At 39.8% G+C, this 24,239-nt stretch overlaps 1 protein-coding gene across 6 annotated transcripts in view; it reads right to left on the bottom strand.

Moving 5' to 3' along the window:
• PARD3B (par-3 family cell polarity regulator beta) overlaps positions 1 to 24,239 on the bottom strand; it is a 422,878-nt gene that overhangs the window by 74,057 nt on the left and 324,582 nt on the right. For 5 of the 6 annotated variants that reach the window (XM_086750624.1, XM_086750623.1, XM_086750625.1 and 2 more), the window contains 2 exons: positions 23,309 to 23,419; positions 5,265 to 5,561 (listed from right to left, as the gene is read on the bottom strand). In XM_086750624.1, coding sequence (XP_086606750.1) covers positions 5,265 to 5,561; positions 23,309 to 23,419 — 408 coding nt within the window. Of the gene's footprint in view, positions 1 to 3,563; positions 3,681 to 5,264; positions 5,562 to 23,308; positions 23,420 to 24,239 lie in introns of all 6 variants that reach the window. The other variant, XR_015258893.1, reaches the window with a different exon arrangement.

Raw genomic sequence — 24,239 nt, 5'->3', positions numbered from 1 at the left:
CTGAGAGCCCCAGGAACCACTGAACCTCTGCTGTACATGGCAACGCCAGTTCAAATTTAACTGTTGTCAGAAATCTATCAGCTAGGAAGAACCACAAGGTACCAAACATTAAGTTTCTGGTCTTAACATTACGGAGAACAGTGACCAGATTGCAGCCAAAGCTTCAGAAGACACTGTGGTATGTTTCAGAAAAAAATAAATTTCAGAGGCAAAGGAGTCAGAGGATAGTCTCAGGAAGTACAGGGTAGGAAATGACAAGGAAACAGTATAGATTATTTTAGGGCACCAAGCAGAAGAGGCTACGTGGTATGAGACAGCACATGGCTTGCTCATACTTGCCACGCTTTGTAAATCAAAATGTTTCAATGCATGACAATAATTGTCTTTCCAGTGCAACACAAGTATGGGGGCAGAGGGTATGTAGATGTTACACAGCCTCATTCAATTTCTACCTTACCTCCACACTATGCATCTTAAAGAATAACCATTCCTGAGTAGAGGACTATTCACTACTAGAGCGGTGGACTGCTTTTTTGCTGTTCAGTGATAAAAGGTGGTGTAGATGGATGCACAGAGAGAAACGTCCACTGTACTTTGTACTGAGAACAAGAAAACTTCAGTTTCTGGCTAACTAGAAATACAGGGCTAAATAACACAGCTGGGCAGCCATAACTTGCCCTTTTTGAACAAAGTCTTTTCTGTGCAGCTTTGAATTCCTATGGCCTTGGATTGAGCAGGGTGGGAGCAACCTACACCTGCCCCAAAGACAAGCACTTGCCTGCTTTTTAGTAAAAAACACTCCCTTTGCTAAATTTCAAAACTCTGGACCCTTTGTGCCCAAAACTCAGGCTTGCACATAGCTCACACTTGCCATTTGGTTTCTCAGGATATGCAGAGCAATTTATTCCTTTGATCATTTCCAGGAAGAAGTAGACTGTTTAATGTCTTGCCTCTCTCTCTGATGACGCTGGCCAGCTCTGAGGGTGGGACGCGGAGGGCAGAATTAGGGCTGTGCAGAGGTAGTGGTTTCATTTCCCCATTTTCAACTTTATACGCTGCTGGATAGAACAAGTGTTCCTATAAGGAAACTTTCAATCTGAAATAAGGAAGATCAATTTTTCAATTAATTAACATTGCAGAGTATAAGATCTTGCACAGTGGGACCCAACATAGCATCTCCAGAACTAGAAAGCTGGATCACACTGGGGATTTGGACCCGCTCCTATGTAATAAAAGTGTTGGGTTTTTTTATTAGTATTTTTAAAATCTGCAACAAGATAAAGCTCTGAATCTATTCTTGCTAAACAAAGGAAGATTGTATTCGTTTTTGTCAGACCAGCACTTTGAAATTCCCCAAGATAAGACACATAAGTAAATGAAGAACTATACTCGGCAAGGAGTTTGGCATCAGACTTTAAATGTTTCATAGTTCTGGGCTGAGGAAATAAGTTTAGTAAAGTCTCTAGAACCTTTCTGGAGATGTACTCAGGGTGTTGGGATATAGTTGACAACATCATGTTCAAGGGAAGAAAAAAGAGGACATTGCTTATTCAAAACGCGAGAAAGGGTTGCACCATGTGACATGCCTGACATGTAAGTGATAATAGTGTTGTGCATACGCTCTTCTGGCTTTGGTCTGACACCTAGGCTCTACCATGGTGTAACTTAGCACTGTCATGGTACAGCCTTGATGACTAAACTCAGAAAAGATGTGACTTACCATTCGTTTCAGGAACATATGGGCCACAAATCACCCAGCCTCTGCCACAGGCTGGGGAAATGTACAGCGTCTCAGGCAAAGACCCTGCGAGTTCCCCAGCTGCACAAGGTGGCTGTGCAGGCTGCACCATCCTTTGGGATGCTATTTGCATTACAGAAAATTGTGGCTAATTAGAAATAAACAGAAAAATGCTTGATTTACAAAGAAGCGTGTGATTTTGCCAGTCATTTTTTTTTTCACTCTCTTTAACTTAACATTCACAGAATACACTGATCATGCTAATGCTTTTGCTATAGTCATTAATAAGGACAATTTACATTTATATAGCACCTCTCTTAGTTAAGAATTCCAAAGCTTTCAGCAAAATATACAGAAAAATTACATCTACTTCACTGAATACAGTCATTGCTGGAATGAAAATCAACAATTGTGAAGCAGTGCAGAGGAACGTTACACAACAGTTCCAAATAAGACACAAAGCAAACCCCCAGAAAACCCAAAGCAAAAACCCCCTGAGATGCCAGATGCAAGTGCAGGTAAAGGGGATGTCAGTATGCAAACAGCAACGGGAAGCAGGTCTGTGTGTGTCCAAAGGAGCAGTGCTTGGGGCAGCAAACATACTTCCTAATGATTAAAGCAACAGACTTCATACATGTGCAGCCTACTGCTTTTCCACATGCTGAGGGAGATTCTCAGTTTAAACTGCAAATCTGCTGAGAAGAATGAAGCAGGAACAGTTGATGGATTGTGGTGGAAAAGAGATGGTGAGTAAGTATATGCAAATTGTGAACAGCACTTATTTGGCTACTAAGCCTCTTACTTTAAAAATGGCTGGCAATTTTAAAAAGTCATTAATTATGTTCATACATTCTTCTATAAAAAGAAAATAAAAATGAGCTTCAAATGATGAGGTTTAATTCTCTATCATTATGACGCATAACTGGAATTCCCAGATCAAAATGAAATAATCTATTCTCTCTGTGTTCAAATCCCACTTCTACCCCAAAGCCCATTTACTTCAGTCACTGATCAAGCCTCCATGTGCTATACTACAAGTTGAGAGTCAGAGGTGTGAGAAAGAGCCATCCATCTAAAGTAAAATGAATAGGAAAACTTTGAGACAGAGCATGCACGCGTTAGCAAGACCAAAGCATGAGCTATTACATGACAAATGTGTTGATAAATGTTCAGCCCTGCAAACACAAAATAATGTTGGTTTGGCTAATAAGCATCCATTATAGCCGTTTCCCATCATTTTGAGGCAGACAAGGTAGTTTTCATACTTGACCCTTGAAAGCAGATTTGTTTTTGTAATTAACACATTATCCAGGGATTTTTCTTTCCAGATCTCTTTCTCCTTTCAATACTCTCCCTCCAGTACAGAAAGATTTCCTTGCCTGAAGTTGCCATCACGTTCAACAACTGCTGGCTGAGACCTCTCAACCCACTGCATAAATTCACATAAAATTATTCACGTTTGGCACATTTCTGCTGACGAATAACAACAACCTTTTTGTCTCTGAGACAAAGGAAAGAAAGATTTTTTTAAAAGAACAAAGGCAACCTAATAAGAATCCCACATTTCCTATTTTTTCCTAATCTGGTTAAAAAGCCTCTGCAAGCCTGAGAAACTCAACAAAGCAAAGTTGTTGTGGACTGTTTGTCTTTCAGTGCAGAATCAACACAGATGGAACAGCCTCTCAGCATGACTTCTGATCAAGGGCTCAGATATGAGGTAACTTTTCTTGCCTGTTAGATGTTTTGGTTTTTCACTGAGTTATGCTATCATGCAATTACAGCTAAATACAGACTAAAATCCAGGATCCCAACACTGAATCCAAACCTGGTTGGGACTTCATTCTTGTCCACATAGCAAGTCAATAGTTCATTCAGCGTAGTTACAACCACAATACAAGCAAGCAAAAGAGGTCAGAGGGAAAGACTTGAGCATTTCTTTTTGCTGCATGGAAAACAACACATAGACCACACTTCAAAACCGATGACATTTTAAAAAAGTAAAGCTATAAAGTCCCTGTTAAAACTGAGATTATGAAGCAACCTTTATGACAATGACTTACTCTAATTGAGTTACATCTGCATATATTTATACTTGAAAAATATGTGAACCTGAATTTAGACTCCCTCCCACTGGGAATTGTCAGTTTATTGAGTTAGTATGAACTCAGTTTCTGATCCCTTTGCTATATACAAACGTTTGTGTGACTTCAGTGACAATTGCCTCAAGACTTTTCTAGTAAAGCAAAACCCACTAGATGGCAAAAAGCTGTGATCACTATCTCTTAGTGAGGTGTGACTCACTCTCTTCACCTTTATGCAGTAGGGGAAGAGTTAATAATACAAAATAAAAAAAATCAGCAATGTCATTATGTTTGGAAAGATCTCTACCCACACTGTATTTAGGTGAAAAAGAGAGACACTTGGCCCATTCCCTGTTACAAACTTAGATTTATGTCAGAAGAGTTTTATGACTATTTATAACAATGACTCAGTAGACATTTTTCAAGTACTACGATGCCACAAACTGAAAACACTCCTCTATCTGTGCGCACATATTTCTCCGAAATTAACAAGTGTGGTATCACATAGCACAGATTGAGGCAATGGGGAGACACTACAGATTGTAATATGAACTTAAAGCGTGAACAATTCCTCAAGTCCTCCATGTCTTACTCTGTCAGCTTTTTTTTTTTCCACACAGACTTGCATATCCTGCCTACACACTTGTAAGCTGGTTTGAAAAACCCAACATCAGTATATTAACGCCATGATAGTAATGATGTCTTACATTCTTTTAGTCCCAAATTCCAGAACCAACCAGCTTTAAAATCATCATAATGGTGGCTACGTTATCAACATAAAGGGATTTCTGTTTTTTTTTTTTTTAACCCAGGGAAAAACTTAACCATCTTTCTTTAATGCTATCAACCTGGAAGCTTGACAGTAAGGATTAAAAATTGCACTTTCCTTCCCACTTGGTTATTGGAAAGGCTGTGAAAGGCAATCAGTCTTGTGAAGCTACACTTTACAATCTGCATAAAAATGCCATGATTCCCAGTCCTGTCCCCAATCTAATTGAAAGTGCGTAATATCACACAGCTGGGGAAAACTAAACCATAAACATATGCAATATATCATGCTATCATACAAAACCTGTTACTAATAGGCACTTGATGATCAGCAGAATCGAAAGGGATCTGAAAACAGAGATTATTTTTGCTGCAGGGTAAGAACTTGTCCCGATTGAAAGAGGGAAAAACACTCCCTCAGCAGTGCAGGAATTGGACTGGAGTCAGTTCATTCATTCTGTTTGTGAAATATAGACTTTTTTTTAATGATTTCTGTTTGACCGCTGCCTTGCTCAGATGCTTTGAGGGTACTGCTGCAGCAAATCGTGGTTTTGGTTAAGAGGAAATCCATGGCCGCCTAGTCATGGGGTTTGGGCATCTGAACAGCCCCCTTGCCTAGCCCCAAGCTCCCTCCCCACCAAGCTACCATTGTTTGTAATGCCAGCTGGCAATATTACCTGTCACCGGGAGTCTGTGGGTAGTGCTGTTTGTTTATTTTTGCATACAGTCCTTCCAAGTGCTCCCTCTCCATTGGTGCTGAAGGAGAATCACGTGGATATAGAAAGGTTTCTGCTACTGCTGGTGATGACGGCCTGTAGATGCTTGCTGCTGGATAAGCTTCTCTGAAGTGGTTTACTCTGGCATAATTTGGATCCACCTCATCATCATCAATGTCAGGTCCTCCAGGACCAGCAGAATAATCACTCAGGCCTCTCAGTTGCTTTTGCCTTAACTCCTGGTGCTTTGCACCAATCCTAACAAAGAAAAAGAAAGAACAGATATACAGCTGGATCTGCTTCAACAGTAACCAGACACTGATTCATTACATAAATTTGCAGCACCAACCCCAAACTCAACTGTTTAGATCTTCCAGTACACTGTGAAACTGATGCAAGATAAAACAAAATGGTGCATGCAGCAATTTTGTTCTTTATCTCCAGTAACCACCTTTGTAACCAGGGTTGGTCATAATCCTAATTAAAAAAAATTCATGCTGAATATAGCGTGGCTTTTCACAAGTGTGTATGCACAAATACATACAGTTTTAATTCTACACCTACCCTCCACTTTGCAGTTAATATACCTAACTCAATTCTGAAACTTTTAATCTAAATTAGCCAGTAAAATTGTTACTGGCTCTTGGTCACTTGACCCACCTAGATCCTCCTAAATACATTAACTTGTGAAAAGTGGATTAAACATGAACAGAAATGGAGAGATGGCACAGTTGTTTCAAATCAAAGGACCACAGTTAATCTGCTGAAGATTTAATTTTTTTTTTTAGATTTTATTTTGGCTACACAAATGTGGAAATAATGCCTTATTACATAGGGGATAGGCACAAAGTAAAACAGCAAAGAAATTAATAGAAACCTGACAGAGATGAATTGGTACATATAAGTGAATTAAAGACTATTACTGGCAGTACTCCACTGTGATAAAGTCTTAAGTGGTATTACAAAATGCTGGTGCTAATCAGGGCCACTGTGTAATCTCTTTGGAATAGTAAAACATATTCAGGTAAATTTCAAACTCAGCTGATATTCAATGATTCAACATTCATGCCAGAGAAAAAAAAACCTATAGCAAGGCTTTGTGAGCATGCAACTTCTGTTAACTGCTCAGCTACGCTTCAACACAGCGTAATTAAATGCAGTGAGATGGATCTGGCAGAATGCTGACCACAGTATGTAATAAATCGCATTTATGGAAAATGACAGAGCACAGAGGAAAAAAACAAAGAATGGAAGACAGACACAGAGATGCAGTGCCTGACAGAAGTAGTCAACATTTGCTGCTGACTGTATCTGAAGTACAGCAGCAGCACAGAAAGAACCGTATAATTTGTACCACAGGAGAATAAGTAAAAAGGGTCCACCAGCCAGACTTGGCTACCCGGTAAAGCTTAATGGCTTCAGGACTCTCCATAGTGAAAAATGAAGACGTTCTAGAGAAAGTCTTTAAAAGGCATGGAGAAATTGCTCCCTGAAGAAATACATGAGCACATTGGGACATTCCAGTCTCACAGACAGTAGCTATTAAGTTCAGAATGAGATTCATACATTTAATTTTGTTTCATTAGAATTGTATCATCAAAATAAATACCACTACTTTTCAAATAATTTGTAGCTTAAAAGGCTCACAAATAATTATAATGAGAACACATGCCTTCCTACACATATACTTGAGTACATGGAACATGTATCACACATGCTTTCCAGTTACAACTCCATTAACTGTGCTAGGACATATCTAGAGGTGATACTAGTTTTTAACACTTAAAACATAGTCATACTTTCCAGTGAGATGAACCGACATATGATACAGTCCTTGACAGTTTGGGAAGTGCCCACCATCCGCTCTGCCTTCCCTCAGCGAAGTAGATGACTTTTCTCCTCTCTAGAACTCGAGTACTGTGTGCCACAATTCCAGTACGGTGTGCCATTTTCAGTGCGTCAATATAAGAAGGACATCAGACAATCAGAGCATGTCCAGAGAAGAGTGACCAAGATTGTGAAAGGCTTCGAAGGCAAGACTTAGGAGGAGCGGCTGAGGTCATTTGGTTTGTTCAGCTTGGAGAAGAGGAGGCTGAGGGGTGCCCTCATCACAGTGTACACCTTCCTCAAGGTGGGCAGCAGAGGTGGAGGTGCTGATTTCTCTCTGGTGACCAGTGATAGGACACGAGGAAAGGGAACAAAGCTCTCCCAGGGCAAGTTCAAACTTGGACATAGGAAAAGGTTCTTCATCAAGATGACAGTCAGTCATTGGAACAGGGTCCCCAGAGAAGCAGTCAAGGCACCAAGCCTGTCAGAGTTCAAGGAGTGTCTGGGCAATGCTCTTAGTCACATATGGTTTAGTTTTAGGTAGCCCTGTAGGGGAGTAGGGAGTTGGACTTGATGATCCTTATGGGTCCCTTCCAACTTGAGATACTCTATGATTCTATGAAATATTTTAATAAAAAGATCATGTGAGAGAATAATACCTTCTTAATACACTACTACTACTTTTCCTAAAGTTCCTGATCTCAGTCCAGTTAGTTAATTTTCTTTAATTCTTTTTCAGATATCATTAAAAATACTCACAAACACTTAATATAATGTACTACAGGATAAGAAAGAGAAATAAGCTACAATCTGTCTATGTACTTAACACCTCTCAGGTTTCCACACTGAGGCTTCCTAAGAATTTCTCTTTTTTTCTTCCTGGAGTTTCTTTGCCTGTACAATCACTTCCTCCTCCCTTAACCTTCACTTCACTTCTCTTTTGCTTCAGGTTTTCATGCCACACACACTCTCTATTTTGAATTCAAATGGTGGCCTGGGTCAGGACATGTGCTATCCTCAAGTGCAACCTCACCCAAGGTAAGGCAGTGTCTTGAAGAAGTCGCAGATTTCAAAATGAGTCTTCGATTCTGCACAATTCTGACTCTACCCACAAGGGAGATTTTATTGGAGGAACTTATAGAGGGCACAGTCTGGTGTCAATATGTGATAAATTCAGTTAGTAAGGCATGTATTCTCTTATTTTACTGCTGATTTCATTGGCTTAGCTGGCTGATGGCTTCTTGGGACAGCAGCAGTTTAATGGCGTTTGCAGAACAACGGGACATACAACTTACTTGCTATAAAACTAATAGTGACACTGGTATAGACCTTGGTAAAATCCAAGTTGTTAATCATGAAGCAATGGACAATGGCATGGGGAGAAAGTAAAAACTGAGGAGCTGTATATGAAAACAGAAACTAAAAAGCAGCGGTCAGCTTGCATTTCTATCTAACCCACAAACCATTGCTAGTAAATGAGTAATAATTAGAGAGCAGATGAAAGTGTGCAAAGCCTTTATCCTCCAAGGGTTTGTGAATAAAGATAAAAGAGAGAGTATGCAGCAGGGAGTGGTGGAGGGAGTCAGTCTGCCTGTGTCCATGAGCGATACATCACATTCATCGTTCATATAAAGGAATTTGGGGCAAAGCTATCACTTGGTCTGTTCACGTAAAAACCAGCCTTTTCATATAGCTCAACATTTGAGAGCACTCGTCATATTACAAGGACAGAGGTGGATTTCCATTGCAAATAAGGCCTCAGACATCAATGAAGAAGGGAGGGAGGTCTGTGCTGCTGTTTTCCATCTCTTATACATACAGGCACTTCAAGAGAAACCCTCTTGCAGAAGGATTAATATTTTACATGTCCCACATAAGATTATGTCAGAAATATAAAAATGAAGGCACTATCTTAGCTTAAAAAAAATAATTTAAAAATCCACACTGTTAGCTCCTGCACCCAATAACTCCTAGTTTGGTAGTAGTCCTTGCCTCTGATTATCCAGCTGCTCTTCCACTAAAATGCATAAAGCACTTTAAGAGTATTGCTGACTTCCAGATCAACTCTGAAAAAGCACTGAAAGTTTTTAAAAAACTGGGAAACTGTGGAGGGCTTCACCCTAAATTAGCAACCAAAAAAGCCTAAACACAGACTTCTGTGCGGGAATATATCATGAGAGGTACAAGTTGCATGGCACACACAGGTCCATGTGGGATGATACAGGCAGAAAAATGGGAGGACACTGCATTTCAAGGTATGGTCTTATCACACACCAGTGCAGAAGGCATGACACACAGTCCCGAGAAGAGTCACAGCAGCTTCTGTGAAATTATGAGCCATAATGCTCCTTGGACCAACACATCACCTGTCCCCTAGGTATTTAAGACCTATTTGAAAGCAAGACTAGTGCAGCATAGTGGCATCACATGAATCTTGCTTTCATGTCAGACAGTGAGAGTAATTTGTCCTGCTATCAATACTGGTATATTTTTCACAACAAAAGCTGGAATTAGGTCACCACAATTTTCTTTTGTTCCTGTGAATAAGTCTAGTTTCTTCAACTTCTCCTTCTGAATGCAATCTTCAATTGCTGCCACTATTATAAGTCAGATCTGCTCAAGAACAATTATTTCTGTTCTACGTTATACAGAACAGTCAATACCGGGTTATGTGAAATTCTTCATGATCAATGTTTTATCTTTTCAATATGGCTATTATAATTACATTAATATTTCTTGTTTCCTTTTTACTCTTCCATACAAATCTATAAAATTTGCTTGTGATCTCTTTCTCATTTCAATCCAAATGTTCAAATATAGGGAAAGGGTTTTTTTTTTCTATTTACCATCCTTCCATGCCTTCTCTTATGTTTTTCACCTTTGAAGTTTCTTCATATTTTTGTGAAGAAATATTTTGCCATATCCCACTCCAGTCATTTACCATTTCTGTACCTCCCTCTGCATTTCTCCCTATCTGAAACAGCAGTATCTTTACTCCCAATCACAAAAATAACAATAAAGTCTTCCAAATAAACTCAACTATCACAGCAACCAGCTTACAGTTCTTATGAACGAAAAACTACTACAAAAGAGCCCCAAACTCACAGCACAGGATGAGTCTGGTTAAACAACTGGCGCAAATTTGTGACAAAAGATAAAATGTCACTCAGCACCACGATGCTGGCAGTGAAACCAGAGATGAGGAGAGGCACAGGTCACCATCTGAACAATTTAGTGTAGCACTAAAGTTTCTACAAACTTCCTGATGAGGGAAAGGGAAAAGAGAAACTCACACAGAATGAAGGGAAGTTAGATACATTTCCTTTTGGGTATCCCATATCAATCCTGCTTGTTCTCTTCCGCCACCTGAACACCATGCTCTCCAGTTAAATCACTGCACGACAACTACATCAACTTCCTTTAGCTGTGTTTCCGTAAAAACACAGCCTTTGCACACAAAGAGCCAGAGGACAGGCAACAGAAGTGTTGTATCAAGCGATGCTCTATTTTTTTTCCTGTGACCCATCTTCTTCTCCATAGCATCCAAACACATATTCTATCCTAATCTTTTCTGTTGCTTTCAAGACTTGCTACCTATCACTAGAACCTCTGTACAACAAATAATTTCATCAAAAAATATAGTTTGATAAAATATATAAGCTCAATAGAAGTACATGTAACATTTCCAAAACACGTTGCATTCTGTTTGTAGAAGTCAAATGAAGACAGGATCCTGTACACCTCTCTACACCTCACATAATGTTCAGTGGCACACCCCCAGAGGTATCAGCCAAGGAAAAGCTCTCATTTATCCTTCAAAGAATCTTCCTATCTGACATATTCACACGAATCATATATGGTGATTTCTCATGTACTAACACATGAAAAGAAACATAGAGTGCAGCAGCCACAAAAGGGTTAACAGCCCAAACAGCTCCTTCCAGCTGCAGCTCAGACACACGATTGAGTTACTGTGGCTTAACAAGTTATTGTGTTTCTGCTGAGCTACTGTCAATGACCACATATGTATTTGCCACCTGCGACAAACACAATGTAAAATGCTTTAGCCTGACATCAGTGACAGAGACACTGACAGGCAAAAGCTGGCTTAAAAGACTGCAGCGCACCTAGGGTGAGGCAGCTGCAGGAAGGGATATGGACCACCTCAAGAAAATGCCAGAAGGGCTGAGCAGAACTGAATTTTGGAGCAGACCCAGAAATGCTTTTGGAAATGGAATGAGAGGGCTAGGAATAGCCGTAAGAGATCCTCCTCGATCTCCTGGCCCACCAGGCGCAAGCTGGGTGACTGGGTTGTAAGTGGGGAACAAGAAAATGCTGACGCTTCTAAAACTAGTGCTCTAATCCTCAGTGAAAATTAAAATGCAGGACTTAATGTTACCAGCACCGTAGCCCAAAGAAGGCCAGAGTCATTAAAAGGTGTGGAAGCCAAAGACTGCCTTCAACTGGGAATGAACAGCAAGATACTGGATGCAGCCCAATATGCAGTTCTGGAGGTCCAATACCAGCCCTACCTCGCAAGGAGTTTTGCACAGTCAGTCACAGTCTAACAAGCCATCACCCTGGATCAGGACAGAACTCGAAGCAGCATGTCCTCTGCCACCCCCAAGTGAGGGACAGGGCACCTGCTGCCCAACAGGAGAAGCAATTCAGTGGCACCAAAAGCTACAAGACCTGGCCATAGTGCAAGAACTGCAGGTGGGAAGCTCAGCTGAGGAGAGACTGTGCAAGGCTACATTTCACATCAGAACAGTTGATGGGGAAAAATGACCAAAATAGGCCCACAATAAAAAAAGCACAACCTTTCCTGAGGTGTTTGAACTCCTCCTCTCTTGCACTTCCTATAAGCTCTGGGTCATTCTGTTTCTTCTAACTTTCCAGGGAAAGTGTAAAAGTGATGCAACATTTTTTTTATTTAATATGCACTGACCATGTGCTTAGTACTGAGTAGCGCACAAAAAAATGACATAGTTTGAGCCCCAAGGTGCCTAAGTAGTCAAATACAGGACAGAAAATGCAGTTGCTGACCAAAACAGTGTATTTACAAAGGGGCCTTGTTTTATACTTCAGATGAATACATCAACATTTCTTATATGGTGGATTAAAAGTAATAGACTTTGTGGAAGCACAAACAGATACACAAAGGAGCAAGGTGCTGGCTAAGTCAACGAAAGATGTTCCCGGGAGAGAAGGATGAATAACAAGCAAAGACAAAACGCGTAACAGAAACAGGGCTACAGGTCTTTTAGGATAATTTCTCTTCCGTGCACAACAAAAAGAGCAGAATCTGAGTAGGTAAGCGAGTGTGCATACAATCAGTTTGAGGTACAGTTACACTCCGCAAAAGGACCTGATCCTTTAAGTCTATTGAGATGCTTCCACTCATTTGGCTGTTCCTTCTGAAGAGCAGAATAAAAGCTGCTGCATAGCTTTCTCCCCTAGTCACGTGACTCTCTCAGAGATCTACATACTGCGATTACTCAATTTACATCTGATTTAGTATCTTAACACTTCAACTGTGATTTTACATAACATTTCTGCTTTTGTCTCTCATTTACCTAATTCATACATATATTGAGTAATGGGTTGTCTAGAGGAAAGCAGCCTATTTCTGCAGGAGGTCACTTAGATTTCCACCGAGTTTAATGTTTTAATTCCTTTCTAGCTGCTAGCAAAATATATTTTGGTAACTAAAATCTTGTATTTTCATTCATTTACATAACAGTGGACTGAATACATCCTGCCTTCAGATATTCATAAGCCATAATCACTGATGGGAATGGGTATATTTCACTTGAATATCTGAGGAGATAATTTCAGTACAGTGCTTTTAATTTTTATTTCTGGATCATTTTTCAGACAGACATGGTCTATAATGACATTAACAATCTTATTCAAACCTGCATCTTCTATTAGGAAAAGACTCATTTCTATTTTTTTTCAACCATCACCCAGGAAAACTCTAGAGATAGGCAAGTCTCATAGCTAAAAAAAAAAAAAAAAAAGTAAAATAAAAAACCACCTCTTGCCAGTCTGATATGGACTCATCAAGACACAAACAATATCTAAATTAGTCTTATCTTTCAGGGTATTCTACTGGAGGCATTTTTTTTGAAACAACTTCTCCATAAGCTATGCAAGTGTTTCTTCATTCCAGCTCATTCTATCGTGCTGGATTTGAACATCATCTCCCCCATAATTACTATCTGTAATTGTAAACAAGAACAGAAACAGTCTCAGAAATAAAAAAAAAGGCAAGCCACAAATTCAAGGGAGTAAGAGACTAACTTGGGCTAAACAAGATAGTATTAACTGGCCCAATGATAAAAACCACCAGGGCTAAAAAAATATTGCCTGTTCTAGATAACTACCCCAGTCCCATATAACACTGAACTCGCTCAAGAAGCTGCCTTTGGAAGGCTGTAAGTAAAGAAACAGAGGAAAGAAAAACCTAAGTAAGAGACAGAGCTACACTGACCTTAAAATTTAAGATTATGACAAACTGATGAGGAAACAGAGTCGTATCATACAAAAAAAATGAGTAGTGCGAGTGTTGGATAAACAAGACTGAGGTCTTAATGTTCTTCCATTTATTTCAGAGGTGACAGGGAATGATTACCAACTTACACAGGATCCTGCCCTCTAAAGAAAACCCTGGCTCTAATGAGGTCAATGCATTCTCCCCTACCCTATGAACTTCAATGAGAGCAGGATTTTACCTTTGCTGTTAAATCTGAGGAAGCTTTTCTTCTCTCTTCTGTCCACATTAGTCGTACACTGGGTGAAATGCAGCAGATTATGGAAAGCCAACTATTGGAAAAGCTAAGTATACTATATTCTGCATTTCACTACATTGTGTAATTTTCTTTACTCACAACTATCCTGAGTTATTTTTTGAAGTGACAATGTCAGAAAAATTTAGGTTGGAAGGAAATCTCTGAGGGTCACCCAGCTCAATCTCCTACTGAAAGCAAGGCTGACTGCACAGATCAGGTTGCCCAGTCTCCTGTCAATAGGTTGTTCCTTGTTTTGTGACAATATGGATTAGAAAGTGGAATGACTCCAAGTTTGTCAAAACTACTTTGGCATCTTTCACCGTAGATGTTCTGATACCTTTAAGAGCTCAAAGCTCCTCCCGCAAAATGGCCTTGAGTTTGCAGGGACTTTGCAGACCATAGGTAAGTTGCAGGCCTAGTTCCTAACACTGATTTAAAGGAATTCTCAGACTGCTGTAATTTGTACTTTTCCACTAAAAATACAAGTCAACTGCTGTGTACATCATACCTGAGACCCTTCTGTTAACATTAACTCATTCTGGAACAAGTAATCATGAAAAGAAAATCAAAATAACAGAATACTCCTAGAAAGGAAGATTTAACTTTGCTTATATTTTAGCCATTGGGAACTTAATATCAGGAATGGAAAAATACCAATTGCTGTCAAAGCCACAGATTCACCTCTCCAACCAAGACATCAAGCAAATTACTTCAGAGAAGCTAATCAGATAAACAGTGAGCAAGTATAAAGTAACTGCACTATACTTGCAGAAAAACTATGGGGAGACAGAGACACCAGTCTATGAACTTATTCATTGCCACTGAGAAGCTCAGCTCCAGCAATTGCTGTTGTAGATAACAGCCAAAACCACTGAGGATTGTAACACCGTCTTAAGAAAAATACCAGAGACACTGTAATGACTACAGGAAGATACAAGATTGATTTGACACCTCATGAAAACCCAACATCCACAACCACATGCAGTAACAGCGCAGAACAGACTCAGGAAGACTGATATCTACTGAGTCCCTGGGGCCACCTCCTTCAGTAAGTGGGTATTCTTGGAACATCTCCTGCATAGATACTTGCAGCTCCACTCAAGCTAGTGAGACCTCATGAGATCACACAACCATCTCTGCAACTGCATAAACATTATGCCTTCATTTGAATGAAATCCTAGTAGTGGAACGAGCAAGCCTACTTCCACGTGATATGATATTTCATGAGCATTTTTTTATTCTACACATGACATTGAACCTGGAACCTATTGAACACAATCTCTCTGTTCAAGGACAAGAACAGACTCTCACCTGTCAGTCTACAATTCACAGGTTGTTTCTAATTAACAGTCCTGGATTTAGACGGCAAAACTCAGCTTTGAGCAGACAAAGCTTTAAGACTTCTGAGTATTTTAGTTTAATATCACTATGGAGAATCACACATGCAAACTGACTTCCTCCCTGACTCTCTAACCCCACGAGTTGTATTCTCATTTTTATCCCACAGATAAGGGAGTCTATGAGAACAGGAACTCTGTGCTGTGCACTACTTCAAAGTGTATGCCAAAAATTTATGATAGACTGCCATAAATCACACATGGAAGGACAAGGAATGAAATGCAACTTCCAAGTCATTCCTATGCCCTTATTGATTTTGGAGTAGGAAAGAGCTGACCTACATTCAGTACTCCATCAAAGAATCCAAAGACCATCCAAAGAATCCAAATCCATCAAAGACCAGATCACTTTGTCTCCTGGAAAGCACTCTATTACCCAAGTTGGCTAGTACATTGGCCAGTTTCACTTTATTAGTTTGGCCTGTAAAAGTTTCTAACAGCAGTATTTCTGTTTATCGTGGTTTAGCCCCCCTCAGCAGCTAAAATACCACACAGTTGCTCACTCCCCAGCTCACCTCTCAGTGCAGTGAGGAGAATCAGGAAAGAAAAGAAGGCAAAACTCCTGGGTTAAGATAAAAACAGTTCAAGAGAACAACAGAGGAAAAGAAAACAGAGATGGAAAACATACACAATCACAGAATATATTTAAGCCCATAACTTACAGTATAACAGTTCACAGAGCATCCTGATGTCCAGCTCACTCCCAAGTAGCAAAACCTGCCCCTCAGCACCATCCCCCCTTTATACACTGAGCATAGTGTCACAAGGGATGGAATAGCCCCTGGGTTAATTTGGGTAAATTATCCCAGCTGTTGCCTAATCAGTAATCTATCCCAGCTGTGTCCCTCAGCCACCAGCTCCAGTTCCTCTCCCAGCTCAGGTGAAAATGAACCCTATCCTACCCAGAACCAGGACACTGTTTTACAGTGCATTTAAAAAAAAAAAAAAAAAATGAAGTAATAAAGGTCCAATATATACAGAAAAGAACCACACACTGGCCCATTTATGCAAGAAAGAGCCATTGCCGCTGAGATGCTCTGACTTTTTAGGTGGGCAGGTGGCACAGCTTGTGAAAACTAGTCTCCAGAGCACAGTGAAACCAGTGCCTCGAAGAAGGGCAAACCAAGGATGCTAAATGGCTTGGATGAGAATTTAGGTGCTTAAATTCAGAGGGTGCAGCTATGACACCTGGAAAGTGCTATTTCAGTCTCTGATACCTGCAGCAGTACTGTGACAGCTAAGGAAAAAGGCCAATTCCATGTGCTGTTCTATCATCCTCAATTCTTAACGCTCTTGAGCTAGGACAATCTGGGATCAACTCTCAGGCTAACGTTGTCTTTAAAATGTCCTCCAGTAGTGATTTAGTCATATCAAGCAGCTCAAAAATTGTTATTTGGTTCTACATGCCACATCACAACTTGTGAAAGGTAGGTGAGAGCCACCTGCCTCTGATCCTCATAACCAAACACCAATCTCTCAATGTTCAGTGGTAGGCTTTTATTACATGTTCTGGTATGCAGAGCAGCAGCAGATCTAAAACGAGAATAATTCATAATCAATGGGTTAGGATTAATCTGTCCTTCTGTCCAGTGCAAGTGCTGCCACAGTAATAAACAGAAATCTGATAACTTCATACTGTCAGCACAAAATGAAACTACGACCTTGACCTGTGCAACATCATCCAGTAATTTTTTCATAACTTCAACATACCATACTACACAGCTATGATCTAATAAGAATCTAAAAGTAATTAACTGGAATTTTTGAAAACTGAAACCTTAATCAAATATGTATTCTTATCAGAGTAGCAAGCCAGCAATAAATTGGGACATTTAAAAAACTGGGATACAATCCAATCCGTGATCTGATCAAGGTTCAATGGTTATAATAAATTGGGAGTATTAAAACTGGGATCACATCCAACACTTTATTTTGTCTAAACCACAGAACCTAGCTGTGCTGCAAAGTCAGGAATACTCAATGAACAGATATACCGTGTTGGATTAACCCTTAGTAAATAATGATGCACAAGCTCAGGAGTCCCAAAAACATGTGGTTTAGCATAGAGCTTAATGGTGAGAAGAGCAATTACCAACATTTTATCAGAGATCAATATGAGCTATAAACAGCCATAATAATGCTTTTAAACTTGGCAGGAAGGTACACGGGGTTGGTACCAATGTGTATGTGACTGAGCACACTTTAAGGTGTATTACAGGTTTAAAAATCATATTTTGATTTTTGTAACAGTCTGAGTTTCAACTTTTGATTCAAAACAATTTGGCTTTTCTACCATATTGCCATGCATGCAGCTATTCTTGTTTTCATTCTGATTTCTGAGTAACACACAAATTGTTTGTAATTAAATATAATGAAACAAATGCTGACAGAAGTGGAATGGAGTTTCACTCACAAGTATTCTCTCATATATAAGTGGTCTCTAAATGTTTTTATTTCTGTAAGATGCATTCCCTTCGTACAGAGATCTTGCAGCTGCAAAATTAAACCTCTGTTTGCCAAATATCAAAAACATATGTATTGATTTTTTAGCTATGGGAACAGGCAACAAGCATCAGAAATGATAAGACGAGAGAGAAATACTCTTCATTTGCTGGAAGATTTCCGAAAAGGAAAGGAAATTCAGCTTTAATATAAAACTGAAACAATTTAATTTTACCCAAACTTTAGATTCACTGTAACGTAAGCATTCAGTTCAAATGTTCAGAAAGCAAGGGCCAGATGTTCCCGCTTCTCTAAGACTCTACTCAAAAATATAATACAATTTAAAAAAATGCCTCACTTAGTTCCAGTGAGGACTACAAAACCAAGACTGTTTTAATGAAACAACAAACTACTACTACTACAAAGAAGTGTAGAATATTATTTTTTGCATAGAATGCCTCCTTATTCAGCAGCTCATATGGTGCTTTTAGAAATCATCCCACTTTCAACACGGCATTTAATTTTATGAAATTTTATTCTAATTTCAAGGAAATGTCCAACTCTGCTGGAAGAGCGACTTTGGTCTCAGCAGGAATATTCCAGTAAAATAATCCTAAACAAACTGAAAAAAATAGTTTTCTTTCAATTGATAGTCACTTTATTTGCATTTGAAAGGCAAACAAATTACGTTTATTTAAGTGTAAAACTCAAGTGCATAATATATTTATCTAGTTTGTTTTACAATGATTTTCAAACATTAGAAAATTAAAAAGCTACTCCAAACGAGTGGGAAAAAGATGGAAGAAGGGAGGAAGAGAAACCTTGTTTTGAGGCAAAGAAAACAGAGGATCTCTTCCAGTATTTAATAATGTGGTGAACATCTTGTTGTTAAAATGATAGATTCTGAGTAATTTATACAGAACACACTAAAAATACAGATTTGAGTCAGCTTGATCAAAATAAACCTCAGATACAGCATTTGCTTTTTCCTTTTATGGGCAGATTCTAGGCCTTTGGAGCACATGCTTTATTACAGCCAAACTCTTTGATGCGTGAACAAAACGATGAGCTTATTTAAAATAGGGCCTCAGTCCAATGAACCACTTGACTTGTATCAGAGGACAAACCATCACCTCAGAGAACTGTATCACCAGTTAAGTCTGCCCTAAACTATCTGTGTCATGAACTTCTGACTTTCTCCAGTCGATCTTCAGTGATATTGCATCGCTATGGCACAAGGAAAGCTACAGGAGGTGGGGGGAGCAGAAGAAAATAGTGAAATTTAGAGGAGGTGCTGACTTCGTATTCAATTGGACACAGATAAGGCTATTACTAAGCAAGGAATGACTAACATCCGATGTTCCCATCAACCACTTGAAGCCTGCAGAAGTAGCAGTCATGTAATAAAGTAGTGGCTTTGAAAAGAAAGGCCTGGGGCTGAGGTCTGAAGTGAGTTCCTAGCCTAACAGGGACTTTTTAGGAACCTGGACAAGCAGCTGCACTGCCTGCATGTCAGATTCCCACCCACAGGATGTTTTTATTTTTTTTTCCTGCCAGATTTTCTCTCTTCTACCTCAACTGTAAGTGCTTGGGGTCAGGCTCAAGCTTCCCTAATGGCAACGAGCACAATGAGACCTTGATCTTGGTGGGGATTGCTAGAGAATACAAGTAGTAAAAAAATAATGATGTCAGCATTTCAGTGCAGGATGTGGAGCTGCTTCAGAGAACCGCAGCTACAAGGCAGCACAGAGACTTGTACTGAAAACTGAGAATAAGACAATGTGAAATGGAAATAGAAATTACTAGGCTAAATTTATTTTCACTTTCTGAGGCTCAAATCTGAAACTTGGCGGCCCATAAAACGGGTTTCCAGGCAAATCTATGCTGAGGACCAACGTGCAAGCAAGCCCAATTCTTTTGGGAAGCATCTGCACTACAGTGTGAGTGCTGTATACTCTGTCTGCATACGCCTACTAGCTCTAACACATTCTGGATGTGCCAGACTTGTTGCACACGCACTGTACAATTCCTTCTCTATGCATTCAGGAAATCCAACCTATTCTGAGCATGATGGACTTATGCTCATGCAGCACACCTATGTAAGATCTGATGTTTCCTGTCAGAGTCAGCGTCACTGAGCTTGTACTGCACAGCCAACCCATAATTGTGCAGTGAACACATCTGACATTTCTGCACATCTGCAAATCTTGTCAAAATTTCTGGAAGAAGGCTGCATCCTTTACAGCAGGCCTATCTCTGGAATTTTGCGAGATATTATTGTACCTATCCGATACCAATCAAAAAACTCTTTACAAAACTGTGAGAGACGGCCTACTCCTGTAAATGGGAAATGCACTTCCTACTGAAAAATATTTCTCAGCTGAGATCTTGGAACAGTATTCTGTTTTTTGGAGAGCTGCCAAGCATATATTGCATGCAAAACGAACATCCAAAACCATGCGAGTTCTACAGCTGCTAAGATGCTGAAATGCACTTGATCATTAATCCTGTCACACCCAGCCCAAAAATCAGCTACTCTGACCTCTTCCACTAATGTCCAAAATGGACAGCCTGGTCTCTGAAAAAAACTGTCAGATGAAAAGTCATACTATCAGTTAGTATGACAGATCCTGAAATATCAGGCAGTCAGCATTTAAGAAAACTGAAGTTTAAGCAAAAAAAATTGACTTTAAGATTGTAATTATTGGATTAAGGATCTGAACAAGAACTACCTATTCATCTAACCTTGAGAAGATAAAATTAAGTGTGTGTTTCAGTTAATTCTATGCAATATGTATTTTGCTCAAGTTGTTAAATACAGGATTTGTTCACAGGTGCCAAGGGGCAAAGCATGCAACATTCCTACCAACAGTTCTGTAGTCTGTTCTAGCACTAAATCCCTAGTAGTTTTAACATATACAAATTTCATTCTCAAAAAAAAAACAGATTTGAAAATATGCCTATGTTCTAGTAAGCTTCAGTGAAGCTTGGTTTTATAAATATGAGACCAAATATGCAAGATTGCAGCTAGTGAAGTCATAGAAGCAGAAGATCTATGGCGTGGATGTGCCACAAGGCTTTCTTTGCCAATACGTGCATTAAAATCTTGGACCTGAATTACATTATAGAATTACTAAATCTTGGGACAGAGCTATAAAACTTGTCTTTTCTGTCTTACAGAGCACCATCACTAGGTGAGCAGTCAACAACTAAGCAAAAAGACTGAATTACCTTCAAGTCAGGTAATGTTTCCTTTCACTGATTCTAATCAATTTCCCAAGCAGTTTTTACTCATATACGAGAACTAGCTTCCTTATATAATTTTCCTCTAGAAAAGACAAAGTCTCTTCTGTTTTATGATCAACTCAAGAAGAGTTCAATAGTCAGGCTGCAGATGGGCTTCTGTCGGCAAACATATACAGCCATGCTCTTACTTCATTTAGAAAGCTGAAGTTGCTTGTTTTTACAGCATGTGTTGCATGGCTTTGAGGATAATGTAGGGAAAATTTCTTTGCTCCTCTTTTGTTTTTTTTTTATTTTTAATCTCTCAAACATGTAAGTTGTATTACCTCATAAAAAATAGTGTGATATTTCTATTCTTGTGCATTATAGAAGAACAATCAAATAAGTGAGTTAAAAATATCATCTTGGTTCATCCACTTCTCAACACACCTGCTGTTCTCCATTTCAGCTGCAAGCTCTTCCAGGTCAAAACTGAAATAATTACTAGAGAAACCAGAATGACGAAGACATTGAGCTGCCAGTTTCTAATGCAGCCTTACCAAGTTACTGTCAATCAGTGACTGTAATTTAAAAAAAAAAGCATACAACGCTAAAGAAATATTAAGAACAATTATCTTGTGTCCAACTGGAATGTTAGACCTCTGGACAGAAGGGTTCATTCCTTGCAGCCTGCCAACACTTTAGTAAATGACACTGGCCCTTTAACAGATGGGATACATGCTTCTGAGCTTGCCAGGATCCTAATAAAAGACACTGGCTTCTTTAAAATGAAGGACACATACCAATTGCCAGTATCCAAATTGGGAGTCAGCAGTTTAAAATAAAGGCACTCATCAATCTGGCAAAATCAAGGACACGGCCAAGAAATTTTAAAACACATAGTACAAAGTTTCTCCTGACATTATTTAACTTAGATGAACTAAATACTTAAACACTGGCTAAGCATATCCAGTAGCAGCCCTGTAGCAACTGGATACCTTACTAGCTTTTAAGACAGTAAATATTAGCAGCAGACTTCAAGGGTTGGGGTTTGGATTTATTTCTTTTCCCCATCAAACCCAGCAGCTACCACGCACCGCATGACTCAGATGAAAGCGGGGCATCTTTTCCCTGGGCACTGACCAGCACCACAAAGGCTGGCCTGTGTGGAAAAATCCTGCCTGCTCAAAAGGAACTGTATCTGCTTTCATGCTATCTCCCAGGAGCAGGATGCTTCAGTGAAGGAAAGAGACCTCTGCAAGCTTTCCCCATGCCCTGACAACCCATATTACTACAACTTGGAAAGTTTTATAGCAACTGCAGACTCCTCTTGACAGTCAGCAAGTATGGACTCTAACTTTTCTGATAGCAACCGTGAGAGAGAAAGACAGACCTTCTTCAGCATATCATGAAGTACATCTGGACGAGTTGTGGACGGGGAGAGAGCAGTTCGCTAAGCCTTGCCAGCACTTGCAAAGTATCCTCAGTTCCTGAAGGGTAGACATGGGGGAAAGTAGAAAACTACAAATTGTCTTTAGAAAGATAACCAAGTTGCTAAGATTGGGCATGAAAAATGAGCATTTTATGAACAAGAGAGAGAACGGGGCTTGCTTACGTCAGTGATTCTTTCCATTCCAGACTCAGAGCCTTACCTCAGAAATATGGCAACTCACACCTGGCACACACTCAGCTTCTTTCCTTGCTCTTCTCACCCACCCCACCACTTGTAGACCCCTGCCTCTTCAGATGGATTTTAACCATTTGAACCTGTTTTCTTCCTGGTGTCTCTTGGCACACTCAGCACTTCTTGACTAGATATTTCTGCAACATGTGGCTAACCAGCAAATGCTGTGCCGAAAAGAACATACCTAAGTACAAAAACTACCATTTGATGGCACAGCCAGGTGAAATCAAAGAGGTCTGAAGTGCTGGAAAACATAGCAGAGGCTATCAGAGAGAAGACAGGACGCTCTCACTTTAGAGAAGTAGAGAACCATATTACTAAGTCAGCTGGTCTTGGAAATGGCAGAGGTGGAACAGGTTTTGAAGGAACTGATCTTCACCAGCTTAGCAGAAGTTGGTATCTGAATAGCAGCCACCACAGTGATGTGCCCAGAAACTGCAGGAGACAGCCAAGTTCCTGTCATACAGCACCCATGACTCGGCCAGGAGACTGGCCTAAAGCTCTGCATTGTGTGGACTTGACTGCCAGTGGGCATGGTCTAGGACATCTCCAGCCAGGCTAGCTGGCTGTTCCTTCAAGCAATCTCTTGCTTTGAAGTTTTTCATCTGATGAACAAGGATGCTGCTACTGTTTACTCACCTTTCACGTTCCTCTTTCATTTTCTCCAGCTCCTCCTCTTTAAGTACCCCTTGCTTTGGATTCCCCTTCTGATCTGTTTTCCCACTTTTATCTTCTTTTTTCTTTCCAAATCTGTTTAAGATATCAAGGAAAGAGTCAGGAGGAAATAATTACTAGAAGAAAAAACAGTACTTATTTATCATAAACCATAGAAATTTTAGGCAACCAAAACACTGTGAGCTTTTATCATAGTCACTCATGTATTCCTCACACTGCAAAATAAGTTACCAGTTTTGAACATGCCACAGGAAGGACTAATTACAAATCAGTTTGGCCCCTGTACTTTTGAAAGCTATTGCTTGAACTAGAAAGTTGAAAAACTCCACCAAACCTGAAATGCAAGATGCTGCAGGGCTGGACAATTAACAGGGCACACTTCAAAGTGGTTGAAGGTTCTTCTTGCAACAGGACAGTTCTAAAAGTAATAGGCCGTGGCTGTGGTGCCAGCACCCAGACTGGACCATGTGTTCTGCTCTTACTGGTAACTACTGTCTCTCATTCATGTCTGGCCTTAATTTAAGGACTTATTCTTTATTTAAATGAGGATGCAACTGGAAAGAATAAAATCTTGCTATATTCTGAGTGTACAAAACTAGACAGTTCATAAGAGCTCTTTTTAAAAGTACTTCTGGGTTTTTCTTTCTGCCTAGTAATATGCTATCATGTAATATTTATGCTGTGAGAGTCCTCCAGAGACCCCAATCAGTTTGGGGGTCCCACTGTTCCATACACTGTACGAATAAGCATAACATAAGTCTGGTTTACACAGACTATAAAAGGTGACGGAATGGGGGAGCTACATTTCATTTCTGATGGAGCTAGACAGAATACTGGGATCAAGTACGACAAATATGCTCATAAATTATGGGCCCAAACATATAGAAACCTCCCC

The sequence above is a fragment of the Chlamydotis macqueenii genome, chromosome 6, assembly GCF_036417535.1.
Source record: "Chlamydotis macqueenii isolate bChlMac1 chromosome 6, bChlMac1.mat, whole genome shotgun sequence".
Taxonomy (NCBI): domain Eukaryota; kingdom Metazoa; phylum Chordata; class Aves; order Otidiformes; family Otididae; genus Chlamydotis; species Chlamydotis macqueenii.
The sequence above is the reverse complement of the archived record's forward strand: the minus strand, read 5'-3'. Positions and strand labels throughout refer to the sequence as shown.